Genomic DNA, 26,238 nt, shown 5'->3' with positions numbered 1-26,238 from the left:
GTCCAGCAGCCACATGTTTATACTAAGTTCAGTTCAATCCTAACTATTCCAGCCCAGCCATTTCAAATTACACTGCTACTGCAGACCCCAGTTAAAGACTAGTGAGTTAAACATGCAGAAATACACCTACACAAAGAATAAATGGGAGTGGGAATATGCAGGCAGGCAGGAAACATGCGTTCATCTCACACATACAAAAAACATAATGGAGGGGGAAAATCCATTAAAAAGCCTGGAGTAAGACTTGTAATGGAGTGCCTATTATTCTAAACAGATGCAAAGCACAATACATATTTTGTTGCAGGGCTTTAATTTGCAATGTAGACGCTTATAAATATCTCCATGCTTCAGTTTTCCATAACTTCTGCTCAAGTACACAGCAATGTTTCCTGGAATATATTTCTCTAGAGAATAAAAACACCCTGAATTTACAAAGCATTTTTTCTGAGCCCATCACTACATTCATCACTATAAGAAATTTGGCACCACGATACAATCTTGGCAATGCAGCACTTATGTAACTAAAAGGTATTACACATTACATTTCCAGTTTCATTCTTCCACAAACTGCTTACCATTTCTTATTAAGCACTTACCATTTCTCTAGCCTCATTAGTGACTTGAAAAGTATTGGGAAGAACTTCAATATTAGTGGCTCGTTCCAATTTGTCACGCCGATCTGTTGAAATGTTGAATCTAACGTGGTCACCTTCCAAAAGTGTCACCTTTGATTTTGTATCTTTGTCTCCAAATGGAAGTTCTTTAGGAATCACAAAATCAACTTTTATGCGTCCAGGTAGTGGGTCATTCTAATTATAATACAGAAGAAGTTTAGATACAGCTCCTTCTGACTGTACTCAGAAATGAATGTCCATTTTCAATTATTCCTTTTTTTTAATGCTTTCCTGAATTGTAAAATTGATTCATTAGTAATGCTATTATCACAGTTTACTTTTACTCATTTACATGGTCTATCAGTCCCTTATAGTATACAGTATATTGTATAGCATTCTGAATAGAAATTTGAAAATTTAAGAAGCTGTTGTTACCTGATTTTTGTTGGGTACTTTTGGAATTACTTTGGTTACAGTTCCCTCAAAGTGTTCAATGCTAATATCTTCAAAAATAACAGTTCCTTGAGGCAAAAGCCTTACATCAGTTGCAACTTCTTTACCCTATTAAACAAATATGAAGAAAAATGATCAACCCCGTGCAAAGAGCACAAAGCCCAGCAATAAGTCACATGTACGTTCATAACCAATAAAATGCTTAAGGAAGCCCCTTTAATTGTATTAACTTTTGTACAATTTAAGTTTATGAAATTTACTCTTACATTTCTGTCTTTGATTGTGAACTCCACATCATCACCAGGCTGTAAGGCTTCTAGGTCACCTTTAAATTCACTATAGTGAAAGAATATCTCCTTTACAACATCACCTCTTTCAATGAATCCAAAGGCTTCCTAAGGGAAGATCACAATTATTTAGCCAAGATGCTTTCAAACATTCATTTAGTCATCAAGTAGCTTTAATCACTAGTAATCAAAGAGAAGACCAGTTTTATAAAGATCCACAGCTAGAAAATGTGTATATATCTGTATCTGTAACGTGGGTCTCAAACTCGAACATGGGGGCTACATTACATAAAATACACTAATCAGTGGGCGATATTCATACACATGCACAAATGTAACAAATATTAAACATTAATAAAATAATTAAATTAAAATATTAACTATTAATTTAAAATGTTGCCTACATTGAAAAAGTAAAATATTGTATCACCATGGCCGTAATCTCTGACCTGTCCACAGTCCCTCACCTTACTGTGTTCAGCGCACACATGCACAAACACACCCAGTGCTAACTAGCATGGATAAATGGCAAGTCAGTGGCAATATTACTTCTGCAGCAATCACATGCTGGCACAGTGCCTGCAGCAAGGCAGAATAGTGGCAGTGGAGATCAGGAGCCTTCAGAGCCACCCCAGTGGGATTTGGGCTCTGGCAATGCCATAAACTTCTGAGCCACTGCAGGTTGCACAAAAGAATACAGCGGGTCACGTGTTTGAAACCCCTGATCTGTAAGTCTTTATAAGACGCATGGTAAAAGACATAATGGATGCTTTCTTGGATGCAATATGGCTTATTCCCAAGCAAGGATACAGTACATAAGATTTGCAGCTTTAAAAGAAGTAGAATAAAAAATAAATTCTCCTTCAAACTTAAATAGTTTTATATGGAAAGTACACATATATCAGAATGACTTAGTTCTATTACATGTAACTGATTTTAGTAAAGCATTCCTTATTTATGTATGTATGTATGTATTTATAAATTTATTCACCGCCCATCTCCCCCTCATGGGAGCTATTCCTTACCTTCATGGCACAAACTACTCCTTGACATCGAGCTTGTTTCTTTTTCAAAAGCATAATATTACGAGCACTTACAGCACCAGTACTAGGAAAAAAAAGTAAACTAAGATTATATAAAGATGAATACAATTCACTTATCTTACCAGCTACAGAGAATACATCTTTCATTTTGTATGCAAAAACATGATTTAGAAACACACCTCCTTATGTTGTAACATAACCTTCTTAAAAAGGAAATCCTGCAGTAAAAGCAACCTTTTATCTTAAAGACCAACAAATGGATTATGAAATAAGCTCTTGTGGAATATAACAAATCATTCTAAGTTTAAAATAAAATGCTTGTGTTCTGGGAGGTTTTTTGGGGGGATAGTGCAAGATTGTTTTATTCTCATCTCGTGAACCCTTTAGAACTATTTGTAATTCTGCAATACTGTGGCCTAAAGTGTGATCTAAGCTTCATCTACATCCCATTAATAAAGTGATTCTGGGTAAATGAGCAATACACAAGACAGTGTACTGTGCAGTAGCACTAACAGCAATGATTTCAACCAAATAACTGCCATACCCGTTGATCAATTCCACACTTGGCTTGAAGATATTTTGGCCCATTTCACTTCAACTCATTGGTATTTTGGGATTGTCTTGCATGAACTGCTTCCTTCAGGGCATGCTACAACATTTCAACTGGGTTAACATCAGGACTATAACTTAGCTGTTACAAAAATATGAACTTTCTTCTACTTCAGCATTTTATCATTTGCTTTTGTGTTTGTAATTGCTGTTATGCTGCCATGACTCACGTTTGTTTAAGCTACAGCTCAGACAGGTACTTTGCAGATGCGTACCTCAAAGACATTCTCCTGTAGAATTTGCTGGTGCCATTCAGAACCAACTGTCCTTTCAAGGACAGAGAAGTACCTAGATGTTGAGGCTGCAAATCATAACCCACTGCCATGCTTTCCAGCTGGGATGAAATTCTTTTGTTAGAATGCAGTACAAGTAGTCCTCACTTAACAACCACAACTGGGACTGGCAACTCTGTTAAACGAGACATTACATGACTGCAATGGACTTACCACCTCACTTCTGCCACGGTCATTAAACAAATCACCTGCAGTCATTATGCAAGATGTCACATGACTGCAACTTGCAATTTTACTGCCAGATTCCCCTTTGGCTTTGCTTGTTGGAAGCCAGCAGTGAAGCACAGAAATGGCAAAAATGTAACTGCAGGATGCTGCAATAGCCATAAATGCCCACCTGTTGTGAAGTGCCCAAATCTCAACCACGTAACTGAATCTGCCATAAAGTTACCTTTTCAGTGCTGTTGTAACTCTGAACAGTTGCTAAACAGAGCAGTCATTAAGCGAGGACTACCTATATTTCATTTCCCCCCCTAAACATAGTATTCTCATTAATGCTTAAAAGTTCCACTGTTTAAATAGCCTGCAGGATCATCCAGATGATTGATGGCAAATATGAGCAGCGATGAGCCTTCTAGGGAGAAATGGCTTCTTTCTTGGTTTCCTCCTATGCACACCACTCTTGTTCAGTGTTTTCCTTACAAAAGATTCATAAACCCTGATATCACACAATGCAAGAATGGCCTGCAACTCCTTTGCTGTCACCTCAGGATTCTTTGTGCTCCCATGAAGTACTGTATGCCTTGGTCTTATGATGACTTTTGTTGGATGATCACTCCTGTGAAGAGTTACAATGGTATTGTATTTTCTCCATTTGTACAATATGTTTTACCATAGTCTGATAGAGGGCAAAGTTTTTGATGATGATTCTGTAGTCCATTACAGATTCATGAGCACTGACTTCCCTTTTTCTGAAAGATTTCTGACTGGGGCATATGTCTGGCGGTCTCCGATGATGGCAACTTGTGTCAGGAACAGTAGACTTCGATGATGGCAAATAGCATCTGTGTTTTTAATTGGGGAAGGCCAATCAAACTGACCAGTGAATGTCATCTCATTGATAAGAACCCGACTCAACCTACTCCATTAAGAGAGCTGGTTATCCAAGGGCAGGGGTCAGCAATCATTTTCTGTATAGGAGCCCAAAGCCATGCCACCGCCATATACTCCTCCTCCCCCCTTGCTAGCACTAGGTAGGGGACTTGTTGTTCCATCCGCACTGAGGCGGCTGGTGAAGCCATTGCCAAATGGCCACTTGAAGAAATGGTGAGTGCTCAAAAGAGCAGCCAAATAGACAGCTGCTCTCTCTATCATGAACTGGATGGATATATTTGCTTTTGGGACTATGGGCTTCATGATTTCGGGTGGAGGGCCACATCTGGCCTGCAGGCTGTAAGTTGCCGACCCTTATCCTATGGCTTCATATACCTTTTTCAATAAAGAATGTTGGCTCATTATTTTCAATACAAATATGACATAGTACATGGTTTGGGGTACTATTCGTTTACTCAGAATCTCTTTATTCATAAATAAGATGTACATGAAGCTCTAATCACATTTTAAGTCAAAATCCTGCAGGATTATAGATATTTCTAAAGGGTTCACAAACTTTCTCTCACAACTGAACCTTGGAACAAAACAGTCATTTCTTATGATTGGAAAGTTCAGAGCAAACTAAAAACAAACTATTCAACCTCCACAAATACATTTTGAGTGTTTCAAGTTCATAAAACCCATTCATTAGAGATGAATGCCAGCTGAGTGATTTTAGGCCAGACACTCTCCCAACAGGATTATTGTTGTGGGAAAGATATGAGGCAGAAGTATTGTGTAAGCTGACTTGAGTTGTACAAAATAAAATTTTGTAAAACAGTTGTACAAAAATAAAGGCGAGATATAAACATACTACTATTACTACTGACATGATAAATGTATTGTCCTATGTTACATCAGATGATTACTGTTGCTTCAATAGACTAACTCAGCTAACCATATGAAGATGTCATATTGCTACAATATCCTTGTTTGAAAATTACATTCTAATTTTGCATCTAACAAAATCAAGAACTAGAGACATAGACTGAGCTTACCTGTGCAAGGAAACAGACAACAAATGTGCTTTATCAATTTAATTACTGTTTCAAAATATAGTATCTCAAAAAGATGAATGTGAATATAAAGATGTTTCAAAGTTTGTTGAAACCAAGTTGGTTTCAAAGTTGAAACCAAGTTTCAACTAAAAATACATTTTTAAAGAGAAAACTTAGCATTCCAGCTAACAAGGATTTAGTACAATACATCAACTTACTGTTTATTTGTATCAATAATAAAGTTTATTTTATCTCCAGTTTCCAGCTGAACATTTCCTTCAACATCTTCTGGGGTGTAAGTTAAGTAGAACACTTCCTGTAAATTATAATTTGGTTGCATGAACAGTTCACTATCATAGTTAAAGGGAGAGAAAATACAATCTCCAAGTTAGTTTAAATAGGATTTTTGGAACTTAGGAAGTGGTCAGAAATTTACCGTATTAGATTTAGAATTTTATGAAACAAAAAGATAATTCATAGTGAAGCTGTTTGCTAATAACTTTTCCACATTAACATTTTAACTGACCTTATATTCTAATCTGTAGTTTTGAAAATATTTCATAATTATAATCAGTATGCTACAGTATATGCATTTATGTATCAATTGATTAATAAGCAATTTAAACTTTTTAAAGCAGATACAACTTTAACTGTCTATTTTGGTAAGTATTTTAGTTTAAACCATACTGGAGGATCAGTGAAACATTTTTTAGTAAATACGTAAGTTTTACCCCATTACGTTCGTAGCATACACTCCCTGTTGGACTCTGACCCGGGGCAGCTGGAGACTTACTCTCTAAGTTGTGAGGAACAGCACACACAACCTACCAGTCAAAAAAAAAAAAAAATCCATTGCTAATTATTTCCAGAGGCAGCATTATGCATCAGACTTCTATAACACACTCAGGGATGCATTTAACAGGTAACCCACAATAATATGCCATGCTGCAAAGCTTTTATCTTACAGTACTTTTATTAACTGTAAGAATTGTTCCTGGTTAGGTAAATTTCTTAATCTTTATGTGCTTGCCAAAAGAAGGAAAAAAGTATATTTGAGAAAAATATTTCAATGCAACTAAGGAGAGGCATGCTACATTCAACTCTGTCCTTATGTTTGACCACAGCAGATGGAAACAGCATGCATATTTTTTAAAAAACAAAAAAACTTAAGGATAGCCACTGACTTGTCCATTTATTCGTTCTTCAGGTAAGGTCTCTGTTTTTATCTTCACCAGTTTAATTGCAATCGGTTTTCCAGTTCGCCGATCAGAAGATACTTCAAATTCAACATCATCTATAAACAAATTATATATTTACAATTTATAGGCCTCAATTTAATGGTAAAACCGTCAAGATAACTTTTAACTCAAAACACCCACACACAGAGTTCCAAAAAGCAGTAATAACAAATAAAAACAAAATAGCTACCCTAATTTGAGTATTAAACTCTGATAGCAACTGAAATCACATAATAAAATAAGGCTTTACAGGTTCATTTACACTTAGTTGATATGAAAAATGTGCTTTTTCAATAACATTTATATCCTATTTGTTTTCAATTTTCTGATCCCATGGAATCTTTTCCATATTAACTTGTCTACCAAAAGCTGCTGCATAATGTAAAGACATAAAAACAGGATAAGAGCACATATAGAGAGCCAGTCTGGTCTAGTGGTTAAGGTGCTGGGCTAGAAACCAGGAGACTATGAGTTCTAGCCCTGCCTTAGGCATGAAAGCTGGCTGGGTGATCTTGGGCCAGTCACTCTCTCTCAGCCTAACTCACCTCACAGGGTTGTTGTTGTGGGGAAAATAGGAGGAGGAAGGAGTATTAGATATGTTCCCAGCCTTGACTTATTTATAAAAATAATAAAGGTGGGGTTAAATAAACAAACAGTACAGCTCAGGCAAACTGAATTTCACTATTGTCAACATGTCCCATAATGTGCATCCTAGTACAATGCAAAAATCCAGATTCAAAGGACAAAATGTGTGTTGCAGGACACATATAGCATGTGCCCTGAACAACTTTTCAAGCAGTTGTATCTCTTCCTAGCTACACAGATGACATGCCTTATCCTCCACAGATGAATGCAAAAGGCATGCTTGATTTAAGGCATTCCCAAGTGCTGTGTGTTCCCTCAAGTCCTTTAAATTCAAGTCTTTGCACAGTCCTAGTATATATATAACTGTTTCCTGAAGCTGCACAGTGAAAGATACTAATATGCCATTACTCATCTTCTCACTTAGGAATCCTAACTAAACTTTCTAAGATGCTGAGCTTTCCAAAATGCAATATAAAGAATCACTTTTTCAAAGATCTTTCATCTGATAAATCTGATCCCATTATTAACACTGAACTGAAATTTGATTTCACTTCTCCTAATTCTCTGGCTGATGGTTCAGCCACTACCACCTACAGTAGCAGATGTGTCTCGAGAAGAAATTAGCCTTCTCATGTACAAGGATAGCCCTCTACTAGTTAATTTATTACCTCCTACTTTGAGCTCCTGTAGATTGCCATTGTACTGTGAACTATGGAAGAACAGTCTAGCTTGCCGTTCTGAACACTGAATGAATCCATAGGAGGCCAGCAGTTTTTCAATAACCCCAGTTTCACGCAATCCTGCAGAAGTACCATTGGGGTACCCGTTGTGTCCATTGTTATGGAGAAGGTTTGGATCAAAGCTCATCTGAAACCAAAAAGAAGCTTGTAAATTCCTCCAAGGATAATCCTCTTCTCCTTTGGTATTACTTGCTAATTCAGGATAAATACAATGTAAAAGCCAATGTTTAAAACCATCAAATAGGCATGTAGGTTTCTAGCAATTTGAACAGATTTTGTGTAACACTTATCTATACCACATCAAAGTGTAACAACTATGCACTGAAAGCTACCATGCTATTCTATTTCTCATTTATGCACTGAATTTTAAAACAGTATTTCAAGTTACCCATTACTGTGATTTGACTTTGCCAATGGAGGTAATCAAGAAAGCAAAGCCACAATGGTTACTAACAAATGCAATTTCAAGACATTTCCAGAATCAAAGTAGTGTCATGGCAATTTCCACAATTTATTCTCTGAACATAGCTAGCAGTTTAATCTTTATTAAGTTTCAAAGCTGACGGCTGTGCTCACCGAGTTTAAATACTTTTCCATTCATTGAGATCTCTTAAATCCACAGAACATAAAGGAAAGATTGGAATCTTAAGTTCTCATCAACATGTTATAATACTTCTCTTAAATCACACTTTTGAAAAATAATATATCTGCCTATCAAGTTAAATAAAGTCCAAATGAGGTTAGGATTAGGAGTTCCCCCAAAATATTTACTGTTATAAGAATCAGCAACCATCTCATGCAAGTCAGAGTTCAAGGCAAAGCAATGCCAAAATCATGCACACTGTTCCTCTGTATTTTACGCAGTTTCCTGTGTATCTGTTTAAGAAAACAAACTAAAATTCCTACAACCATAAGGAGCTATTAGGTATTCAAAAGTTCTAAATGTAAGTAGCTTTCAAATCTACATTTTGTGCATAGTCAATTACTCATTAAACTGGGACTGATAAAACTGTTTATGGTAATTTTTTAAAAAAGCATTTCGTTTTAAAAGAAAGAGGGTTCTCTTTACAATGCTATGAATTAATCTGGCATGCAGCTGCTGAAGATACAAAGGTCCTACTAAACACAGAATTATTTAAGAGTAAATCTCTTCAAAATCATAGGGCTTTCTGATTAAGTGTATCTTGGATAGACTGAAACAAATATTAGATTTTTTTAGTCAGTGCAGTAACTGGTGAGAATGTGAAATGTTTGTCAAGAAATAAGAACAGAAAGCCCCCATACATACACAAAACCCACCAATCAAACTAAAAACCTCAAATGTATATATATTACAATTCAGAAATAGCATGATAAGATGCAGCTCTTTCCTACTAAAATCATTAAGAGGTGCTTACAATTTTTGCACCATCCTATCAAGTGTTTCCTATATCAAATAGACTTTAAAGCTATTTGGCCATTTCAGGGATGCTGTGATTTTTCTAGATCTTAATCTGCTGAACTGAAAACAGTCTGTGGTGTTTGACACATGGTCCCATTTAATCCAGAATAGCATGAACTGGATTAACTTCCATACCACCTCCAGAATCACATGACTATCATCTAGAGGAGAAACACAATAGTAATTTTTGCACATGCCTAGGACAGAACTCTGTTGAATTTGTTCACAACTGTAAGCCAACAAACTAATTTTTAAATCTTTGAATGCATACAATGCAAATACAGTCAACATATGTGTAAGAATACCAGGCTTTCATTAAATTTCTAAAACAGATACAGGAAAGCACAATTTGAGAACTCAGCAAGATTGCCCATTGCTACAGATAAATTTTACTTCTTAACCTGTTGAGGAGATTTAATACCAGTGAAGTTAGAAGTGAGAACATATGCAGAGAAGAGTTAAGTGCGAAGGATCCCCATGCTAAGATGGCATGTCTGTCAACAGGTGCCCTGACTTACAGATCTCTGATAAAGGGGGGTCCTCTTCGGTTTTTTAGACCCGGATGAAGTAGAAGATGAAGAGAAAGGTAAAGGATGAGAAGGAGGGGGAGCTGCAGGAGGGGGGAGAGGATCTGATGACACAGTATAATGGTTCTCCATCTCATACAGCTGTGATAACATAGTACACAGTATAACTAGTCAATAGTTAGCACATCTTTAGAAATATCTAGTAACTATTAAATCCATGTTTCAAGAGACTTAGCTGGAAATCAAAAGCAGTCAATTTAGATATCCTTATTGTTCTGGGATTACAGTGTAAATGTATAAGCAAGCTCTATTTCTAGGTCAGTAATTTCTTTCCAACAATATTCTAGTTTGATTACATTTTCAGAAATCCAACATGTGTCACTGGAAAGAGATATATGCAAGCAGTGGATTGAGCCAACAGCTGTACCACTTCACATATCCTTGCGCTACAGCAAATAATATACCCATTACCTATTATTTTTCTCCTTTCCCATTTTAAAGGGTTAACATAACTCTGAATTTGAGAACCATTACTACTTTTAATGGGCCACAAAACAAACACGTACTTATTATGCAGGTTGCTTTTGTGACTGAAATGTTTAAACTGAATAAAAGTCTCAAAGCCTTCAGCAAGCTATAAACAGTATATTTGAAGAGTTATAATTTATTAGAATTAAGATACTAGTCTATTTTCATATCACTAAAGAGACTGCCATTCCTATTTCCTCATTCCATAATTTGGAGGACAAATTATAGAAGTACCTAAGTATTGGGTACAAGCACTTTAAAAATTGGTCCTTAATTGAATTTAGTATCAGGAAGAATGGCAAGTTAACAGCAAATCTCAGTTCTTCAGCAGCTTAAATATATATTAAGCAAATGTCAATTGTATCGTACAGAGTTGAACTCAAGTGACAATGCTATATCAATAATTTATGGCCTACATACTTCTGAAGGTATTATAGTAGTAGTACTGAATCATACAAATTTGTTTGGTCAACTGATTTGTATGCCAAAACCCATAATGTAAGACATTTCTACATGCATATACAACATAAATTTCAAAATTATAGGTCAGTAAATGAGACAAATTAAAGGCCTATATCCTAGAATGATCCTTATATTAAAAATATGAAGCTGCCTTATACCAAGTCAGACCATTAGTCATCTAGCCCAGTGCTATCTATTTTGACTGGTAGCAGCCATCCATGGTCTCGAGCAAATGTCTTTCCAAGTCCTTCTGCCAGATATGTTTTTAAACAGATGTCAGAGATTAAGCAAAGGTATTTGCATGTGTTCCACCTCTGAACTAAGACCCCCTCTGTGCACTACTGAGAGTTCAGTTTCAACAGTTCTCAACTATTTGTAAATAAGATACTAAGAAACTTGTCTCATACACTTCAGGGTTATGACTATCTTACACTTCATTACTTAATAATAAGCAAGTCTTCAGAAATTTTAAGCTCCCTCTCCAGTACTTAGATACACCAAACATAAGAACCAGAATACATCTCTTAAATGAAGGCTATCAATTTAAACACCACCCTACTACATTTTAGTGATTATTGTCTAATTTAAAAAGCTTGCTGGAGAACCAACACAATTTATGTACTAGTAAAGGACCATGATATAAAAGGTTTAATTTAAAAATTAACATATGTATTTAAGAGGTGGAATTCTTATACAAGCAAATTTGACAGACGTGGGCTCTACTTTCAACTGGATACTTTCAAATTTTGAATCTGCAATCTTTAGCAGAACTAATAGGAAGTGGACATCTATGTTCCATGGTTTTCTACAAGAATGCCAAAAGAAAATTTAAAAATTATTATAAGCCAGGGTAGCTTTGTCTTTAAACAGCTGGAGAGGTAACCAATTGCCCTCAAACAGGAACTAGGCCTGGTACAATGACCAATGAAAAGAATGATTGGGAATGAGGAGTGAGTGTGAAATGATTTCCAAACTGAAACTATCAAATTAAGGATATTTTAGTCTGCTCACGACTCTGGCATGATTAAAAGGAGGCTCAGAGGTCCCAAAATGAGCAGTTATTTCTGCTATCTGCAAATCGGCCACATTTTTTTTTTGCTCAAAGGTTGTTGTATCACACCATCTGAGCTAGTTTGGCTTTACCCTTAAGAATATTGCTAGTATGGCAAAAGAACTTACTGATTGGCCATAAGGTGATAAATTCAGTCCGACTGGAGATGCATTGCCCAGGTTGGCACTAACGTATGCAGTAGGGGGAGAAGACGGCATGGAAAATTCAACAAATTCTTTCCAGGTGCTTGCCATATTTTTACGCCTGTTTCAACTTAATTTTATAATGCTGCATATAACAAAATCAAACAAGACAACCTTGTCAATGTATATCTGCCACTTATCCAGTGTCATAAAAAAAGCTGCCATTGTGGCAGCCTCCTAGAATATTAGACAAGAAGGGATTGATGTGCTAGTTAAGAAAGCATTTAATAGCTTTATTTTCTTTTAGAGGGGTTCTGAAATGAAGAACACAAGCTGGTTGCTAATTGAACTCATGATTACTATTAATCAGTTGTCTTTACAGCAGACAATTCACATTTAGCCTACCAGCTTATGAAATGGAGACTCACTGACCGATACCAGTAACTGGGAGAAGGATATGGAGAAAGTTTGAGATCCAGATTTATAGCATTAGAGTAAACTGATTTCAAAAGCAAGAAACTGGAAAATAGTAGCAGAAAGCTTAATGAAATAGTTACAATAATAAGACTGCATTCCATGGTTAGCTCAACAAATATAACCAAATTGCAGTACTAAAGAATTTGAATCATTTAAAAAGACAAGCGCCATAGCCAAATGTTAGATCTGCTTTGATATTTTGACCAATGAAGACAAGAGAGATTAAATCAAAAGGATTATTTAACTGATTTCATACAGTTTTAATCTGAAATAAATATATTGCTGTTCAACACAGTACATGGACCAACCTCGCAGTGATATTCTAATATTGCACTTTCAGTAGTATTTGCCGATTCTTCGTTTCAGCACACGTTTCAAAGTTTGAAGATTGCTATTGTTAAAAAAAAAAAGAAATAGCAAGAGAGAAGTGATCTATCAAGCTAATAAGGAATAACTGGTGCTGCACTGGGCAGTTTCAGCACAGTACTGAAGAAAACAAAGACTACTAGCAGCGTTGGGACGTGCTCTTTTGAAGCTGTTGAGTAGGCACAAACTTCTTGTTTCAGATCAAGTGTTGTGTCTTCAGTGTAAAGTTTACTCTTCTTTGGTCTTGTTTTGTTGTTACGATGTGATGTGTTCCTTTCCTGATCTGAACTTGAAGCAGCAGTTTCAGGTGGTAAATTCTGTTCTGTTACACTTCATACTGGAGGGGAAGAAAGATAAACAAGTTTATTATGATACACATTTTAGATGTATTCTGTACACATAGATACGATCCCACCTCTGAGAAGAAAAGTTCCTCACAAGAATTCTAGACATTACTAGTGCTTTAACCAACTTTCAAGGAATTCAGTGAAAAGCAATCCTGTTTGATGCAAGTGTTGCCAATGCACTACATGCAGAACCAATTAATTTAACAAAAATATATTTTACTGATTCATATAGAATATTTCCACCAAGAAACTAAAGGCACATCGCTCTCTCAAGTCTTATTTTAAACTCATGTCAGCAAATCACTCTGATATATAATGACTGATCCAAAGTCACACACTAAGTTTCATGAGTGAATTGGAATTTAACTTAGTCTTGCCAATTCTCATCTGTCACACTAATCACATTTTTAGTGAACTTCAATATTTACTAACTATGATTCTGGCTCACAATTTTCATATTTAGAATTTAAATGTCCACTTTAACAAAAAAAAAAAAAGTAACTACAAATTCGACACATTTTCTAGAGTCAAGGAATGTAGTATCTCTAAGCATCATAGTACCTGCAGATACCTAATCCTGTTCTCATAAAGCACTTTCACTCTACTCAGTGGTTTATATGTGATCATCTATGATTTAGCTATGACTGATTTTATTTCCTTTTTAAAAATGTCTTGTTTTGGACCTTGTGGTTGGTTCATAAGGGACTCAGAAATATCATTATGAAGCCAAACTTTTGGAAAGCTTGAAATTGTCTTGTAACATGGAATCAGCTTGGTGTATTTAGGGAAGGACATAATGTGAATAGGGTAGAATATTGGTAATAATATTAGAAAAAAACAGAAGACAGAATTAATGGGAATAGTGCTAATGAGGAAACCTCAAGTTCTGTATATAAGTATATTTAGTTCAAGACATGTGTTTTGGATATTGTAGATAGCCAGCGAGATGGCCATTACCCCCCTCCAAAAAAAAAAAAAAAAGAGGGAGGCAGATGCATTCCTTGAGCCCTGAAAAAGGAGGCAGTATTAGGAAGAAACTCAGGCTGGCTCCTCTCTGAGACACTGGGGTATAAAAGGGAGGGGAGGAAAAACACAGTTAGACTTGCAAGATTCTGTTAACATAGCCTATCTCAATAAAGCTTAGCTCTAGTCTTCTTGTGGAGTCTGTTTCCTGATCTGGACAACCTCGAAGAGCAGGCATATATGTAGAAGAGAGTTTTGGGGAGGAGGAGATCTTAAAAGACAAACACAGGATAACTGGAGTGATTGGAAACTGGCAGAACCTGAGGATGAGTAAGAAATATAGCGGTTTATATTTTAAAGTTAATATTGTTTTCTTGTACTTAGGTTCTTAGAATATAACTCACTTTCTGAGAAACGTTTTGGGACTTCAGCTTCATTTCTATCATAGTCATGGTTTTAGAGAAATTATTTTTATCACAATAAAAGTTTACTTTTTCTGAAATCATTTTCTGTACTAGCATAAATACATTCCTATATTCACAAAACCAATTTCTGTACTAGCATAAATTTTCTGTACTCATAAAATTAGTTAAAGCCTCATTTTGCTTCATGTTTAGGTTGCTGGACAAGTTATTGGTCTTTCGGTTTTCCCAGTTTTTCTTTCTATAAAATGGGTATTTTCTGCTGGAATGTGTATAGTGATAGTAGTTTTGTGAAAATAAAGCCTGTCATGGTGGCATTCTTCACATATTCTAAATTCCAAATGCACAGAAAGACTGGAGACACCTGATCTAAGCCTTTTCAAAATAAATCTTCAAAACTTTCTTCTGAGTTGATCTGAAAATGCTGATGTTCACAGTCTGTCGGGTAGTATTGTCCTAATAGTCAGGAACCATGCTGAGACAAGGAATAGGTCTCTAGTGTTTATTACTGCTACATTAGACAGAAAATCCTAACAAACTGAAGAAGTGTGGGAAAAACCCAGACAGATAAACCCCAAAAGTCAAGGCGGGTCTGATCTGTGTCTCTTTGAATGGCTGCTTAATTCCTCAGTACTACGCATGCGTTTTCCCCCCTGGATAGGGCCCCCCCCCTGCTCACCATCAGTACTCATGACAAGTATCATTGGCTATTATAGATACAATTAAATATTACAAAAAAGTGTAACTATGTAGCAAACTCAATAAAGGGTCTGTAATGGTTGCCTATTCTAAAACACCATCAGACTCATGAGTAGGAATTCAAAGGTATCTGATTTATTAAAGAATAGTATTCAGGATCACAGAGAAAGCTGAGAATGATGAAAGCGCGCCAAATTCAAACTAAAAACCCTCGGTGCAAATGAAATCCCTCCCCCCATAGAATCTTCTCAAGTTCACAATCCCAGGTGCTCCTAACGGTTTCTGATGGCCTGCGGGAAAAGTCCTTGAGCAGAGTAGATAACCCAAACACATTCCATTGTACTGATTTCACATACAGGGCTTGGTACAAGGTCTCACAGCAGCTCTTTCTCAAACAGAAATGCGCATCAGCGCCATGGCATGTGAAACGTTACGATGTATAAACTACATTGAATCAGTGAATATGACATACTGCCCCCCCCCAAATGAAGAATACATTAAGCAGCAGGCTTCAAAGGATAAGCCAGGTGGAAACAGTTAACTAAATCAGGAGCGTTAACATGGTGGGCAGATACCCATTCAGGATGAGGAAAGTGACCAAATACTGCAGGGTGCCTCAAAGCTTGCGAGAATCAACGATGTCCTTCATGAGGGGCAGAGGGTACTTGTTGACAATAGAGACAGAATTTAACCCTCTATAGTTTGTACAGAGTCGAAGCATACCATCTTTCTTTTCCCAGAATAACACAGGAGCCCCAACTGGGGAATTAGCAGGTTCAATAAACCCCCTTGACAGATTTTTGTCAATGAAGTCCCGTAATGCCTCAAGCTCCTTCTGAGTCATCGGATAAATTTTTGGCTTGGGCAATTGAGCATTGGGGACCAACTCTATTGCACAGTCAGTTTTCCGGTGGGGTGTGTGTGTAACTGATCTGCTTCCATCTCCCCAAATACGTCTGCAAATTCTTGATATTGAGCAGGTAAGCCTTCTAAATGTGGCAAGTCAGGGTGCGGCGTGGCGATCGCTGCCCTTCCAACCCCCGCATGTGCACCTATCTCCGCTGTAGGAGCTTGGTAAAATCCATCTTTAAAAGTCACAGTTCTGTGCTCCCAGTTTATATAGGGGCTTTGATAGGTCAACCATGGGATCGCCAGGATTACCAAGGGATTGCCAACAGGTGCTACAACTTATTTCAAAGTCTCACGGTGGCTGCCCATTTGCATTGCAACAGTTCCAGTGAAATGGGTTGCCGCCCCCCCCCCCCGCTGTTGAACCGATCCAACTGTGTGAAGATCAAAGGATGCTGGAGGGGGAAACTAGGCAGTTCCAAAGCAGCAACCAGATCAGGGTGAATTAAACACCTGGAACACCCAGAGTCAACTAAAGCCCATACCTCTGTAGTTTTTGTGCGGGAATCCAATTTCACTTTTACTGCTAAAGTGGGACAGTCAGCACTCACCATAGCATCTTCGCGCCCATCCTCTTCCACCTGCCTGTTGGCGCCCTTCATGGCAGGTGGCTGGCGTTTCCCGCCGGCTCCTTAGAGTCGTCTTCAGCCTCTCCCGAGAAGTAGATTACTTCTTCAGCATCGGCTGTCCCTTTGGCTGCTGTCATTCGCAGCGAGGGGGGGTCGATTTGGCCGGCGGCTTCCCCGCTCAATCTCCAGCCTTGGCTTTTGGGCAATCAGCTGCTCGATGGCCCTCCTTTCCGCATCGGAGACACTGATCCCTCGCGTAGCGCCGATCTCTCTCCTCATCCCAGGCTCTATAGCTTGGCCGGGCAGCAGTCGCAGCACTTTGGGGTCCTCTCATGGTGGCGGGTGGTTTTTCAGATTTTCTAGTTTGCATGAAGGTATGCTGAGCGTGCTCAGCCTTTCCTGCCAGACAGATCCAGCCGTATAATGACTCGGGGCCGTCTCTACACAACGCCCAACGCAGGACGTCCCGGTTGAGTCCCTCTTTAAAACGGTCTATTAGAGTTGACTCAGACCAGTCAGTGATTTTCCCTACCAGAGCTTTAAACTCTAGAGCATAATCAGCTACTGACATTTGGCCCTGGGTAAGATCCTTCAGCGCCTTCTTAGCTCTTGCCTTGGCCAGAGGATCTTCAAAATGCAGCTTTAATGCCCACATGAAATCATCGAAATAATCAAGTGCAGGGGAGTCAGCATCACTTAATTGAACATACCAGTCAGCTGCTCGACCCTTCAACTTGGTGGCAATGGCAGTTATTTTAGCCTCTTTGGAAGGGAAGCATACCCCAAACTGCCTCATATAACTTTTAGCATTAGTTAAAAAGAACGATAACTTTGGTGGATCCCCATTAAATTTGACAGAAAAGTCTCTCACTCCGCCCCCGGTTGGAGTGGAACCAGCAGGCACTTGAGTGGTTTGGCCCCAGGTTACAGTAGCTTTCCCTTTACGGGGTGGGGATACTGATGGCTGGGCTCTGCGGGGTGGAGATTCATCCCGGAGCCATCTCTGGCCCCGCTCTGCCGGCGGTCTGGATGGGAGATGGTTGCGGAAAGCTGGGATCTCCTCCGCGTCTCCCCTGCCCCTCCAGTGACAAAGACAGGTTTTTCAACATGTACTCCATCGATTCTATTTTGGCTTCCACCACTCTTAGTCTCTCAGGGATTCAAGAGTCCCCTCTCCTTCGCGTGCCCGGTTTCCTCTCAGTTGACACTGTAGTAGATTCTTTGTCTGGGGTTAGCGGGAACCAATACTTCCAGGATGTCCCCGACGTCCCTGGTTGGGGTTCCCCCACTTCATCCAAGGTGATCAACTCTGTGAGCAATTCGCTGGGTGCCGGTTGCTTTGGCTCTTCCCTGTTGTCAGATTCCTCTGAATCAGGATTGGAATTCGATTCATCCCTTGACAAGACTCGGGATTCTGAAGGTTCTGTGGTGAGATTCAGTTCTCCACTCTTGACCATTGACTCGGGCATCAAGCTAGCTGTCTCGAGTCCCCCGGTCGTGGATTTTGACTCAGCCATCGTTAACTATTTTCCCTCACAAGAGACTGATCTTGGTAGGAGCTAACAGTACAACTTTGGGGGATTCTCAGCTTTATGTAATGGTTGCCTATTCTAAAACACCATCAGACTCATGAGTAGGAATTCAAAGGTATCTGATTTATTAAAGAATAGTATTCAGGATCACAGAGAAAGCTGAGAATGATGAAAGTGCGCCAAATTCAAACTAAAAACCCTTGGTGCAAATGAAATCCCTCCCCCCATAGAATCTTCTCAAGTTCACAATCCCAGGTGCTCCTAATGGTTTCTGATGGTCTGCGGGAAAAGTCCTTGAGCAGAGAAGATAACCCAAACACATTCCATTGTACTGATTTCACATACAGAGCTTGGTACAAGGTCTCACAGCAGCTCTCTCCCAAACAGAAATGCGCGTCAGTGCCATGGCATGTGAAACGTTACGATGTATAAACTACATTGAATCAGTGAACATGACAGTGTCTTTTTAACCCAATCCCTGTAATTTACATAGGTCAAGAAAAAAGCTTACCACTAGTAGATTTAACTGTTAAAATACGTTTTCCTACAAGTAGTTTCTATACTGTGATTTTACATTAAAAACAGGGGGCAATGGTGTTACAGATAATTGGTCTATTTGAATTTGTTCTCAAACTCTATGTCCCAGAAAAAGAATATTTTTAGAGAGGCACCCCTTCAGAATCTCAGTTCATCAACAGCATTTTGTTTACAAATTTTCTCTTCCATGCAAGGATTTCTTCCCCTTATACTGTAGGTAAAAGACAGGATGCAGGACAGGATAAAACATCTTTAATCTAGAAGGAGATTTCTGAGCACCCAGCCATCACTGGACATGTAATGCTGAATGCTGTTATGGAACAACTGAGCCATTTTGCCAAAGGGAAAGGCAGGAGATTTAAGATTATGATCTGGAGACAGAACTAACCAGAAACAAATGCTAAGGAATGGGAGAGAAGTATGAGGAATGGTTCTCTTTTTTTATCAGCCCTGCTTAGCCCACTTTATTTTGGGAAGAAGATAACATCTCCAATTGGAAGTGCTTCCATATATTACTGAAGAAGAAATGGCAAGAGAATAACGTGCTTTAAAAAGGAATTTTAATTAAAAGGAGTTAACAAGGAATTAACTAAAAATTAAAAGTATCCATCTTCATATTAATAAAGTTGAAATGGGTAGGTGCCTAGAACAAAAGATTGCTTAAATGATTCTATAGGAATAGGAACTTCCAAGTTTCATTAAAAAAAACAACCCTACCTAGCCTATGTAGATTTAAGAATAGAATGTGAAATATGCACTCTTATTTGGGAAAAATTAGGGTAGGTGATTCTTACTTCAATATAAGCATGCCTAGAATCAGAATACCCTTTCTGCTGAATAAAGAACAAAAGCCTCACCTCCTGTATATTTACTAGGAAATAAACATTTATATATGCCTAAGATTACCAGGTTTGGCCTCTAAGAAACATTACAACATAACTCAATCTATTTCCAAGTACTTCCTACATCTGATGATCAAATTATGTGTTCCTTCAAAGCGGCAAAACCTTAGAAGAACTTTAGCAAAATTATTAGCTTGTGCCTGTGCTTTAAATTCTTTACTTTTCAGCTCAGCAGCTATAAATATTCCTCTTGATGGTAAACACCCAGTGCAGTTGCCAAGCTTTCATTCAGCTCAGTGGTCTCTGATACAACATATGAACTCACGAAGGATTAGCCCAAATCAATCAGAAGGAAGTTCAGCATTACTTTTTCTCTTGTGAATATTTATTATTTGATTCTGACACATGGTCATGTTTTATACCTGTCTACACAGGTGAATTAAATAATAGTAGCCATATTACTGATAATATGAACAAGATTTTCTGGGCATAGTATTCTTAAAGACAAATGTATTTAGCTGTAAGTTACTTTCTTTAAAGATATCTTTCAAGATATGTAGTCAAAGCATGCTGTTTGATATTATTCCTTTACATAGATCAACCAACATTAAGAAAATCTCCATTTCATCTAGAGACAGGAATAATTAAATATCACAGTATCAAAGACAAATACCAACAGCAAAAGGCTACAAGTACTATACTTATTTACTTGGAAGTAACTCCCACAGAATTCAGTGAGGCTTATACTGGAATAATCATGCATGGAATTGTGCAATAAGGGTGTAACCATGGTCCACTGAATTCAGTGAGATTTACTTTTAAATATAGCTGCATAAGAATGAGCTGTAATTAAAGTACATGGCTTTGAAAACAGGGCATTAGACACTTTTCCCACTGGAAAAACCAGCAACAGAATTACAGCCTCTGGCTTGGAATCAAACTAAACTCAAACAAATTAAACTCATCAACAAGAGTGGAGAAAAATCTATTCTTAAAATGAAAGCAAATTTCAATTTGTACCAAGAAATAATTTTCTGTCTCTAACAAAAAAAATGTCTTTACCAATATATTCGGCTTTTATTTTTTTAAAAAATATTGTAATAAAAGTCTCAAAAATTTGCTCTATAACATAAACCTTCATGGAATGAAGTTTCCCCACCCCGCCTCCAGATCTGGATGGCTCCCACCCCACTGGTGTTCTGGAAAGCCATAAAGCCCTGGCTGTTCTCCCAGCCTTGGGCTAGGGTGGCTGAAGCCCCCTACTCTGGATAGGGGATATCTTAGATACTGGTGGGATGCTTGGGGGTGTCCACTGAGTTTGTCATCTTGTTCTTTTTTCCTTCTTTTATAGTTTGTTTTTTGTTATTATATCGCTTTTGTTTGATGTATTGCGAGCCACCCAGAGTTGGACGACACAAAATTGAATGAAATAAATGATTACAAATTCCAGTAAGCGACCAGTGTCCAACTGTAGAGGTAGAATTCAAGTGGGAACCTAAGGTTTTCAAATAATATCCTGTTTCAACATTTTCATTAACAGTGCCCAACGAAAATAAGGGAAAAATGAGAAGCCACTCCATTTCCCACTGTAGATTTAAGAAGGCGTTCAGCCACAGCACGTAGTCCTTAGGCAGCAAGATGGTGGCTGTTGCTATTGAGGGGCGGTAAGTCTGAGTTTTACATCCGAATAGCAAAGGTCCAAAAACCTTGCTCCCAGGTCCTGCAGTACTACTGAAAAACCAACAGTAGAATCCAGAAATGCACGTTCCGCTGCCAGCTACAAAGTAGCTACTACACCAACCAGAGGGAATTCCCGCAAGTATCTGAGGCGTGTCCACTATTCGCTTCTCTTCCCGAGCAAGATATGGGGGTGGGGAGGGGAAGAGCGAAAGAAGGAAAATGGCGGCCGCTCCCCCTCACACAAAGAAAGGTTGACCGCCCCTTCCCTTCCCCACATCCGCACGCTGCATGCTGGGAGAGGTAGTCTGCACAGCTAGCTTCGCTCCGTAGACTGTGAAATACCAAGAACTCCATCCCCCAGCAGGCCTAGTAGCCCAATCTTTAACTGGCATCACGACGGGAATTGGAGTGTTTTCCATCGCCGCCGCCGAAAGCACCGCACCCCTAAACTCAATCCCCCATCGGCCCCTGCGGGGAAAAAAAAGGCACAACGCGTCGCGCACACTGGGAAACGTAGTAATGTCGAGGCTTGGGCCCATTAGTTTTCTGTCTCTCTCTTTCTCGGCCCGGCCTAAGGACAAACCGAGGGGTTGGTAAGGAGAGAAGAGAGCGAGCTGGTCTCAGCAACGTTCCCTTTCTCTCTCGCTCCCTTTTGCTGTCAAATCAGCAGGCACACGGTGGGTGGGGGAGGGGTCCCACCCGCACTAGACCGTTGGTCCCAGGGACCGTGACAGGAGACGTTCCAAGTCACTCCAAGCTCCCTGTCTGCCCTCCACGAAGCCACGACGCAGGACAAGAAACGCCATCGGCCTTCCTCTCGGAGAACCGTACTTACCCCAACAGCTCAGCGCCCCCGCTCCAGCGCCGCCATGAGCAGCACGGCACAGCACGTAGGAATAAATCCCGGCTTCTCGCGAGACTCGCGGGCAAAGAAGAGTCGATTCACGCATGCGCAGGAATCGCGGCCAGGCAAAGCGAGGCAGTGGGGAACGAAGAAGCGCAGAGGGTTCGGCTAAGTAGAAATGTACGGCGCATGCGTCCAATGCGTTTTGCAGAAGCAGAGCTGTGCTCGTTGGGGGAGATTTTGACGCCCAGTGGTTGACTGAGCAGCTATTGCCACGCCGAAAATGGCAAGGATTATCCTTGGCGCCCCATTTTTTTACACAGCTGCCTGCACGGCAACTGGAGAGATTAAGAAGGTTTTGGGCTGTTTCTTTTTTTGCAGTTCTTGTTTCTACCATTCACGTGACTGTTAAAAGACGAAAACCGTGACTTAGGGGGAAATCTGCCAGTCCTATTTCATGTTTTTCATTCTGTTAATAATGCATCCGTTCTGTTAACCCCCAAACCTACTTACAGGGGGCATATTTTAAGTGCTGCCCCCTGGAAACGGATTTGGTGCGAGAGTCATTTCACTGCCTGGAGCTTGCGTTTTTAGGCCTGGTTCACAAAAGTACAGAGTATGGAGCGGGGAGCGTATAAATTAGGGATTTTATCTGAATTTTTTGCAGCTCTACGTAAAGTTTGGAAGCCTTGGAGCCCCTCCAAGCATGATTGCTGAAAACTGCAATTTTCTGCTGCTTTAAATTGGGAAATGAAGAGTAATGTAAGAACCAAAATAAGTATCTTAGTTATATTAACCCCCCCACCAAACCCCTGCATATGTATGATATAACCCCCTCTATTTTGTGGCCCATGTAGTCCTCAAAACTATTAAGTATGGCTAGGAAGTATGGTTCCAGTCATCAAAAAGTTGCTCACATTTGGTTTAAGCAAATGTGTGAATCCTGTCTTAAACTCCATTCTACTTGAGTCGTGTTTGAAATTTGAATGGTCATCCTGAAGTCCAGCAGTTCTTTTTCATTTTACACAATGGCCGTGTCTGCAGAACACAGGTACCCCAGGGTTAATTGAATCACACTTAAATGCATTAATACAATTAGCTGGATTCTCACAGCATATTGAGCCATAAAGTAACATCAAATTTTAAACTAGTGTTACACTAACATATGCAAACATGTAAATCATTTGGGGATGACCAGTGATCGGTCTGAAAACATACTGTTCACAGAGGTCAGTAAAAGAAGTATCACCTCAAGGAGCAGGTTATGTCTTTTGAGAGGCTTCAAATTGTTAGGAACTTGCTACTGTATTCTTTCTGTGTGGGTCTGGAGGGATTGAAAAAATGTTCAGCTTCATCTGCCCAACTCTTGCATTTAAGAACTATAGGTCTTGAAAATGCCTGTGCTTATATGTGAGAAGTGCCCTGCTCTCCCTTGCCTTAGCCTGCAAAATGTATTAGACGAGCCTTGCAACACAGCTGTGATTAATAGTTATGTTAGGCAGATTATAGAAGGGCCTGTCAGGATCAATTGGAGGTTATTTCAACCTTTGGACATCTATGGGCATAAAGGCAACAGCTTTAGAACATGTTGGTTAAATTCACACAATATGCTAAGCCATAAAGTGGATTATTTGTTTTTGGCTTAGTGTATATACAGTGGTTAAGACGTTAGACTTGTGCTGGGGAGACTTAAGCCAGTACCACTCTCTGTGTTATGGGGATAAAAATAGAGAACAGCCCCTTTCCCCAAGACTGCAGAGGAAAAGCAGGATATAAAAGCATCCAGTCAATGAAAAAACAGCTGTTGTGATTTGTCAACTAAGGGAATCCAATGCCAGTGGCTCCTGCAGCCCCCCATCACAAAGGGAAATTTGGCAGTAAAACTGCTTTGGTGGTATGATTTTTTTTGGTAGTATTTTTTATCTCCCCAAAAGTTTTTTTAAAAGGTGAACTAAGCATCCAGGAGGCATAATACAAATATTTTGCATCCTAAGACTCCCCCACACAAATGGATTTTGTAATCTAGATTAAAGTTTTAATCTGGTGTCAGACATCCATAATGGTAGTTGCTTAAACCCTATTCAGGTGATATATTTGCATGTAGAATTGAAAACATGAGTAAGAGTGAGGAGTCCTTCCCCTTTCTCAGCTTCCCTGACAGTCTCTGCAACTACAGTGTGAGCGTACCACAATTGTCTGCAGCAGAATTTCAGCTCAAAGGAAAGCCTTGACATCTATACAAAGATTCTGTGCTGCAGACAATTGTTTTATATCTGCATTCAATTGTCCACACAAATGTTATCACCCAAAAAGGGCTTCTGTTAATATACCTGCAAAGAGTTCTGAAAGCAGGGCTAAAGCAGTTTTTAAATTCTTACAATTTATGTACAGTTACTTGGGCAAGCAGAAATAATCTGCAATTGACTGGATTTACACATCCTAATAAGCTACAATCCACAAATACTAAGTTATTGAACTAAAGAACTTAGTTAAACTACAAGTACATTATGGCTTAATGCAAAGCATTAATTCAGCCACTGCTTTTTCTTTCTCTTTCATATCTTCATTTGCACTGATTTATTATTCTTCTCTTAAACCACCCTGCTATAAAATAGTATGCTGCACGAGTGGAAAAATAACCCTCTTTTACTGGTCTCACACTCTGTGCTATGTTCTGATTTAATTATACATGATTTCTTGAATAAGCCACGATTGGCTATGTTCACACAACATACTAAGTCAAATTCAAACATTATAGATTAGTGTGATATATGAATCAAATTATTAAATGAGGGTGTTATGCCTCCAATGTTTTAAGTCACCAACGGATGGCAGTACTGACATGCTAAAACAGGGTTTCTCAACCAGTGTTCCACAGAACCCTAGGGTTCCACGAGAAGTCACTAGGGGTTTCTGGGAGATCACAATTTATTTCAAAAATTATTCTAAATCTGGCTACTTCCTATTAAAGAGGTAAGTTTCATTCTTTATTTTTAGTCTAAGCACACTCTTAATGCATATATACAGGCCTACACATGAATCTAATTCATTTTGTAACTTCTGGCCTATATTTGAGCCTGTGTGTGCAGGGGTTCCCTGAGGCCTGAAAAGTATTTCAAGGATTCCTGCAGGGTCAAAAGGTTGAGAAAGGCTGTGCTAGAAGCTATGACATGTTCTTTAGCATCTGTTCCTTCACTTCAGTTGGCAGGAAATTGCTGTGAGAAATGCTTTGTTGCTAATGTTTGCAAAATGGAAGTCTGCAGTAAGTATTCATCCATGTGGCTTAAGCAATGCGCCTTCACTAAATTTTTGACTGCCGAAGGGGTTCTTTCCATTGAAATTCACTGCTGGATGCAGGTTGTTTATGGTGATGACAATGCTGATATGAGTACTGTGGGCCAACGGTCCAAAAAATTTAGAGGGTCAACCAGGAAGAGCTGATTTGTGTGATCAAGAAGTAATAACCTGTGATAGCAACTGATAAATTTCACATGAGAAAGGTTGATGAACTGATTAAGGATAATTAGTGAATCATTCAAAGAGAAATTGCAATCAGGCTTTGTATTTCACAGGAACATGTGGGTCAAACTGTTGATCTTCAATACTGGAGTTTTATGCAAGATGAGTTTCATGTATCTTGACAGCAGAAATAAAAGCTTCAAGAGTGAAATTCTTATCATGCTATGAAAACAAAAGTGAGGAATTTCTTGACAGCATTGTGACAGCCAAGAAAACAGGCTCATCATGATCTAGGAATGAAGTGCCAGTCTATGAAATATCACAGAGCTTTACCTGTGGAGAAAAAAAGTCTAAACCCAGACTCCATCAGGAAAACTCATGGTTACAGTTTTTGGGATGCAGATGGATTCCTTGGATTTCCCTGAACGTGGAATCACTGCACTGCAACATTCAAAACTCTGAAAAAAAGATTAAGCAGAGTTTTGAAG

General features: G+C 38.9%; 1 protein-coding gene across 4 annotated transcripts in view; it reads right to left on the bottom strand.

Annotated features, from left to right (window-relative positions):
• The window catches only part of CSDE1 (cold shock domain containing E1), a 45,058-nt gene extending 22,645 nt beyond the window's left edge, over positions 1-22,413 (bottom strand). Inside the window, exons 1-11 of one of the 4 annotated variants that reach the window (XM_063297382.1) lie at positions 22,283-22,413; positions 12,890-13,284; positions 12,090-12,249; positions 7,881-8,079; positions 6,574-6,683; positions 6,121-6,213; positions 5,608-5,705; positions 2,380-2,461; positions 1,334-1,462; positions 1,050-1,175; positions 597-809 (exon numbers count right to left, since the gene is read on the bottom strand). In XM_063297382.1, the coding sequence (XP_063153452.1) occupies positions 597-809; positions 1,050-1,175; positions 1,334-1,462; positions 2,380-2,461; positions 5,608-5,705; positions 6,121-6,213; positions 6,574-6,683; positions 7,881-8,079; positions 12,090-12,215 (1,176 nt within the window). In that variant the 5' untranslated portion in view covers positions 12,216-12,249; positions 12,890-13,284; positions 22,283-22,413. Of the gene's footprint in view, positions 1-596; positions 810-1,049; positions 1,176-1,333; positions 1,463-2,379; positions 2,462-5,607; positions 5,706-6,120; positions 6,214-6,573; positions 6,684-7,880; positions 8,080-9,911; positions 10,062-12,089; positions 12,250-12,889; positions 13,285-22,282 lie in introns of those variants that run through there. The other 3 variants (XM_063297383.1, XM_063297380.1, XM_063297381.1) reach the window with 3 other exon arrangements.
• Positions 22,414-26,238: the final 3,825 nt, after the last annotated feature.

The sequence above is a fragment of the Candoia aspera genome, chromosome 3 (assembly GCF_035149785.1).
Source record: "Candoia aspera isolate rCanAsp1 chromosome 3, rCanAsp1.hap2, whole genome shotgun sequence".
Classification (NCBI taxonomy): domain Eukaryota; kingdom Metazoa; phylum Chordata; class Lepidosauria; order Squamata; family Boidae; genus Candoia; species Candoia aspera.
The sequence above is the reverse complement of the archived record's forward strand: the minus strand, read 5'-3'. Positions and strand labels throughout refer to the sequence as shown.